Source organism: Gekko japonicus, unplaced genomic scaffold (genome assembly GCF_001447785.1).
Source record: "Gekko japonicus isolate JY-2015 unplaced genomic scaffold, Gekko_japonicus_V1.1 scaffold424, whole genome shotgun sequence".
NCBI classification, from domain to species: Eukaryota; Metazoa; Chordata; class Lepidosauria; order Squamata; family Gekkonidae; genus Gekko; species Gekko japonicus.
This window is the reverse complement of record NW_015165247.1, coordinates 571021-577021: the sequence shown is the minus strand read 5'-3', so window position 1 is coordinate 577021 and position 6001 is coordinate 571021. Positions and strand designations below refer to the sequence as shown.

General features: G+C 53.1%; 1 protein-coding gene across 1 annotated transcript in view; it reads left to right on the top strand.

Annotated features, from left to right (window-relative positions):
- Window positions 1–6001, top strand: part of ECM1 (extracellular matrix protein 1) — a 30965-nt gene that overhangs the window by 10830 nt on the left and 14134 nt on the right. The window contains exons 2-3 of the mRNA XM_015410108.1: window positions 3782–3904; window positions 5173–5498. Coding sequence (XP_015265594.1) covers window positions 3782–3904; window positions 5173–5498 — 449 coding nt within the window. The remainder of the gene's footprint in view (window positions 1–3781; window positions 3905–5172; window positions 5499–6001) is intronic.

The following is a 6001-nucleotide window of genomic DNA, read 5'->3' as shown; positions in this document are numbered from 1 at the left end:
TCTTCTTCTTCTTCTTCTTCTTCTTCTTCTTCTTCTTCTTCTTCTTCTTCTTCTTCTTCTTCTTCTTCTTCTTCTTCTTCTTCTTCTTCTTCTTCTTCTTCTGTAAGCTAAGCCAAAGGAGAGGGGGAACTCTGCCCCACAGGACTTACAGTCTGGGCTGCTACCGTGGGGAAGGAGGCAGGAAAGGGTTACAAGGTTTACTGACACTGGGTGTCTAAGGGGTTAAAAGGTAAATGGAAGGGTGGATTCGGATGCTCAAAAAGGGCTGAGCCAAGAGGCCCCATACACTGAAGAGGGGGGGGGCATGATCTCGCCCATGAGCACGCCACGCTGCCTCCTACAGAACCTTGATCTGAGTCTAGCCACACCTTAGGGACCTGCACAAATTTGCAGGGAAGGAGCTTTCAAGAGTCAAAACTCCCTTGGTCAGACTTGCCAGAGAGCTTTGACTCTTGACTGCTCAGATCTAGCTGTTTTACTGCCTTCCAAGATGGCTTCCCTCCGGATCTAGGTTAGTCTTGTCTACTTTGACTGGCGGTAGCTCTCCAGGGTCTCAGACAGAGGCCTTTCACGTCACCCGCTACCTCACTCTTTTAGCTGGAGATGATGGGGATCGAACCTGGGACCTTCTGCACACACAGCAGGGGTTCCGCCACAGCCCCCCATTGCTGCCACTACCAAGTCCTGGGTGCGAGGCAAGCAGGCCCATGCACTGCCAGCTTGCTTCTGGACATCAGCAGGGCTGGCTCGCTCACTAAGCGAACTAGGCGCTCGCCTAGAGCGCGCCGGTCCTTAGGGGCACCAAACTGGCATACACACACCCCGTCCTGGTTCAGCTGCAAACACTACTGAGTTTTAAACATGTTATGATCTTTCTGATGATATGAACACCAATTGCACCAAAGAACTTAGCCCTCTGGGCACAGAAGGGTCACTCAGCTGAGTCATAGAAGAACCTAAGTAGGGGGGCTATTACATAAGGACACTCAAGTTGCAACTGACTTATGGCAACCCCAGCAAGGAACTGTCAAGGCAAGTGAGAAGCAGAGGTTGTCTGTGACTGCGAGTGCCTTTCTTTGCAGAGTCTTCCTTGAGAAGACATCTGTGAATTTGTATTTGTGAATTTCCCCCATTGTGCAGGGGGTTGGACTAGAAGACTCTGGAGGTCCCTTCCAGTTCTAAGACACACGAGTTCGGGATCTCTCTCCTGCTTCTTGGTGCTTCGGGTCCAAGCTCAGACAAAGCTGTGCCTCCTACAGTTGTGCTCCATCACTTCCAGATCTGGGCAGAGGAGAGATGAGCCGAAGGTTAGGAAGGCCCCGATCTGTTTCCTGGTCCTTTGGGTTGCTTGGTGCCCCGCGGGGAAGTGATGAAGAGATGAGTCTCCTCCCAGCGTAGGATGCAATGGCCTTGGTGTTGTTTCCTGGTGAGCGCCTCTGGCATGAGTTATTTCCGGATCCCGGGCTTCCAGACAAGAGTTCCCGTCGTGTGCATGCAAGCAGTTGTGCCTTGGGGCAAGAGATGTGAAACGTATAGATAGAATCATAGAATGTGAGAGTTGGAAGGGACCTTGTAGGTCATCTAGTCCAACCCCCTGCACTCTGCAGGAGCACAGCCGAAAGATAGCCCTGCAACATACCCGGAAGATGGTCGTCCAGCCTCCGCTTGGAAACGTCCAGCGAAGGAGCATCCACCACCTCCCGAGGCAGACTGTTCCACTGCTCAACCACTCTTACAGTCGGGAAAGTTCCTCCTGATATTTAGCCGGTATCGACTCCCTTGTCATTCCCACCCATTAGACCTAGTCTTGCAATCCGGAGCAAGAGAGAATAGATACGCTCTCATCTTCTTCATGGCGGCCCTTCAAATACTTGAAGACTGCGATCGTGTCCCCTCTAAGCCTTCTCTTTCCCAGGCTAAACAGACCCGACTCTTCCAGCCTTTCCTCCTAAGACTTGGATTCCAACCCTCTCACCACCCTGGGGTATAAATCCAATCTCTTCTTCTTCTTCCCCCCTCAACCTCCTCTTCTCCAGACTAAACATTCCCAAGTCTCAAGTCACATCTGGTTGTCTGCCTTAATGGCTTCCTGAATCAGACTGAGCTCACAGAAGGGCCACCTCTTTTGTTGTTGTTTTTTAAATATATATATGGGTGGCAGGAATGGATTATTTATGGGCCAGGAGTTTCAGGGAAAGAAAACTCTAGGGGGTTAGAGGCAGGCTGGAACGGCATATTTACATCCTGGTTTCAGGCCAAGCATCCTTGTTGTTCCAAACTCCCACCTTCCTTGATTCTTTGTATTGTTAAACTTTCTGCCTGCCTGCCTGCTTGGGGCAAATTCCCAGCAAGTTCCTTCCTCCTCCTCTTCTTCTTCATCCAAGTCTCGCTTTCTGGGTGTAACTCCTCTGTGGGCAGAAATTATATTGTGCTCTATCGATTCGGGGTGGGCAGTCGTGTTGGTCTGAAGCAGCGGAACCGAGTTCGAGTCCAGTGGCCCCTTTAAGTCCAGCAAAGTTTAATTCTGGGTATCAGCTTTTCTGTGCTTTTTCAGAAGTGTGCATGCACACGAAGAAGAAGAGGAGAAGAGATTGGATGTATACCCTGCCCTTCACTACCCAAAGGAGTCTCAGAGCGGCTCACAGACTCCTTTCCCTTCCCCTCCCCACAACAGACACCCCGTGAGGCAGGTGGGGCTGAGAGAGCTCTTGACAGAAACTGCTCTTTTTCAAGGACAGCTCCTATCCTATGGCTTGCCCAAGGCCATCCACCCAGGTGCAAGTGGAGGAGGAGTGGGGAATCAAACCTGGTTCTCCCAGATTAGACAACAGACACCCTGTGAGGCGGGTGGGGCTGAGAGAGCTCTGACTGAAACGGCTCTTTTTCAAGGACAGCTCTTCTCAGAACTACGGCTTGCCCAAGGTCATCCAGCCAGGTGCAAGTGGAGGAGTGGGGAATCAAGCCCGGTTCTCCCAGATTAGAGTCTGCGCACTTAACCAAACTGGCGGTACCCAGAATAAAACTGAGTTGGTTTTAATGGTGCCCACTGGACTGAAACCTTGTTCCATTAGTTTTTGTACCCTGAGCTGGATGGCTGAGGCTGGCCTGATCTCGTCAGGTCTTGGAAGCTAAGCAGGATCGACCCTGGTTAGTACTTGGATGGGAGACCGGCAAGGAAGTTCAGCATCACTACGCAGGGGCAGACAACAGCAGACCACCCCTGTTAGTCTCTTCCCCTGAAAACCCTATAAAGGTAAAGGTTGCCCCTTGCTCGAAAGCCAATCAAATCCGACTCTAGGGATGCAGTGCTCATCTCCGTTTCCAAGCCGAAGAGCCAGCGCTGTCCGAAGACGCTTCTGTGGTCATGTGGCCGGCATGACTAGATGCCAAGGCGCATGGAACGCTGTTCCCTTCCCACCAAAGTGGTACCTACTTATCTACTTGCAATTTCTGGCTTTCGAACTGCTGGGTTGGCAGGAGCTTGGGCCGGAGACGGGAGCTCACTCCGTCATGCGGCACTCGGGTCTCGAACTGCTGAACTACCGACCTTCCAGCCTGCAGTTCAGCGTCTTCACCACTGAGCGGTTGTGACTTGACATCCCTTTACACACATACACGCTAGTTCTTGCAGTGGACCCTGTAGCCTTGAGATGGAACAACTGTTTCCATCCTGCTTATGCGAACAAACATCTCTGAGGGTATCCTCCAGGTGTGACTTTCCGGCACTGGCCTGTCTGTTTCCCTTTTCAGCTTTTATTTTTGTTTTTCCTTCTCCCCTCAGATGACAGAGAAGAGGTGCCACCCGCAGAGGACCTCCTCCAAAAAGAAATCGACCCCATTCCACTCCAAGACATGCTCCAGGAGGAACTGGACCCTTATATGAATCCTGTGTACCAGCGGGAAGGTGAGCCCTAGGGTCTCGGTCTGCCTCTGACCCATGCTGGAAATGAGGTGCATTCTGAGGAAATCGGCTGCGTGGAAGTTCACTCCCCAACTCCCAATCCAAGAGAATAATTTGATCAGGAAAGTTGCTGATTGGCTATCAGCTTCATCAGCTGCTGTGATGTCATGTCATGTTCACGGAAGGTCTTGACTGCTCAGGGCTTGAGGTGGCAGAAAAGGGCAGCAGTGCACACATGGGAGCTGGGAGATGGAGGAACTCGGCTGGCCATGCAGATAGCTGGGAATGCTGTTGGGAAGGCAGCCTCTTTCTGGAAGGGGACAGGGAAGGTAAAGGGGTTGTGTCTCAGTGGTAGAGCATGCAGAGGACCCCAGGTTCAATCCCCAACATCTCCAATTAAAAAGGACCAGGCAGGAGGTGATGGGAAAGACCTCCACCTGAGACCCTGCAGAGCTGTAAAGAGGGGCTGTGGCTCAGTGGAAGAGCCTCTGCTTGGCATGCGGAAGGTCCCAGGTTCAGTCCCCGGCATCTCCAGTTAAAAAGGACCAAGCAGGAGGTGATGGGAAAGACCTCCGCCTGAGACCCTGGAGAGCTGTAAAGAGGGGCTGTGGCTCAGTGGAAGAGCCTCTGTTTGGCATGCAGAAGGTCCCAGGTTCAGTCCCCAGCAGCTCCAGTTAAAAAGGACCGTGCAGGAGGTGATGGGAAAGACCTCCGCCTGAGACCCTGGAGAGCTGTAAAGAGGGGCCGTAGCTCAGTGGTAGAGCCTCTGCTTGGCATGCAGAAGGTCCCAGGTTCAATCCCTGGCATCTCCAGTTAAAAGGACCAGGCAAGAGGTGATGGGAAAGACCTCCGCCTGAGACCCTGGAAAGCTGTAAAGAGGGGCCGTGGCTCAGTGGCAGAGCATCAGCTTGGTTTAAATAATGAATAAAATTCCAGATAATATTTATTTTATTTTTACCTCATTTACACCCGCCTTTGTTCCCAGCGGGGACAGAGGGGGTCTCCCACCATTCTCCTCTCCTCCATTTTATCCTCACAGCAATAACCCTGTGAGGTAGGTGAGGCTGGGATTGTGTGACAGACCCAAGGTCACCCAGCGAGCTCCCGTGACACAAGTCGGAATTCGAACCTGGGTCTCCCAGATTCTAACGCAACAACCACCCTCTTGGAACGGAGACTTTGCCGGAGACGTACTTAAAAAGGGGATTCATTTATTTAGCACACTGAATAGGTTTTTAAAATAACTTTTCTCTCTGTCTGTCCTTTCCCAGTGTTTGATCTGCCGCTGCTGGTCCACGGGGAGCCCCAGACGGATTTCTCTGCCCTCACCCCCAGAGGACGAAGACCACCCGGTGTCGGCCACCCACGTTACCCCAGCAACCTGCCCGACTTCCCGCCAGGCCGCCCCAACCTCAGCAACATCGACGGCATCTGCGCGGAAGGCAGGCAGAAGGCGGCCTACGGGCCCTGGAACCTGCCCCACACCAGCTTCAGCCACCTCAGCCGCCAGGGGGCGGCCCTCAACGACCTGGAGGCCAGCGTGAGCCAGTGTTGCCAACTGCCCGAGGACAGGAAGCTGGAGTGCAGCCAGGCTGCGGTGAGTTGCCCTCGTGGCTGCCAACCGGATTGGGAGGTTCCTGGAGATTGGGAGGTGGATCCTGGGGAGGGGGGGCAGGCCCGTAGCGACAGCGGGGCCTCTCGGGGCACGCCCCCCCAAGTTAAAGCCAAGGGCCCCCCACGACTTCCCGTCTAGCCTAGGCCCCCCGACTTCCAAATTTTTATTTTATTTGTGACCAGGGGTCATTTTGTAGAAAAAGAGGTGCAGGAGCTCATTAGCATGACTCATTAGCATGACTCATTTGCATATGCCACGCCCCCTGACGTCACCGGAAGTGTGTCAGGAGGCAACACCCACCGCTCAGGCTCCACTGGACTCTTCTGGATTGCTAGCTATTGGGGGGGGGGAACGTGCAGATCTGTCCTCGCAGAGGAGGGAGAGCTTGGACCTGAATAAAACTTGGTCTTAAAGGTGTCACTGGACTGTTTTGGATTGCTAGCTATTGGGGGGGGGGGGGGGAATCTCCAGTTCTGTCCTCACTG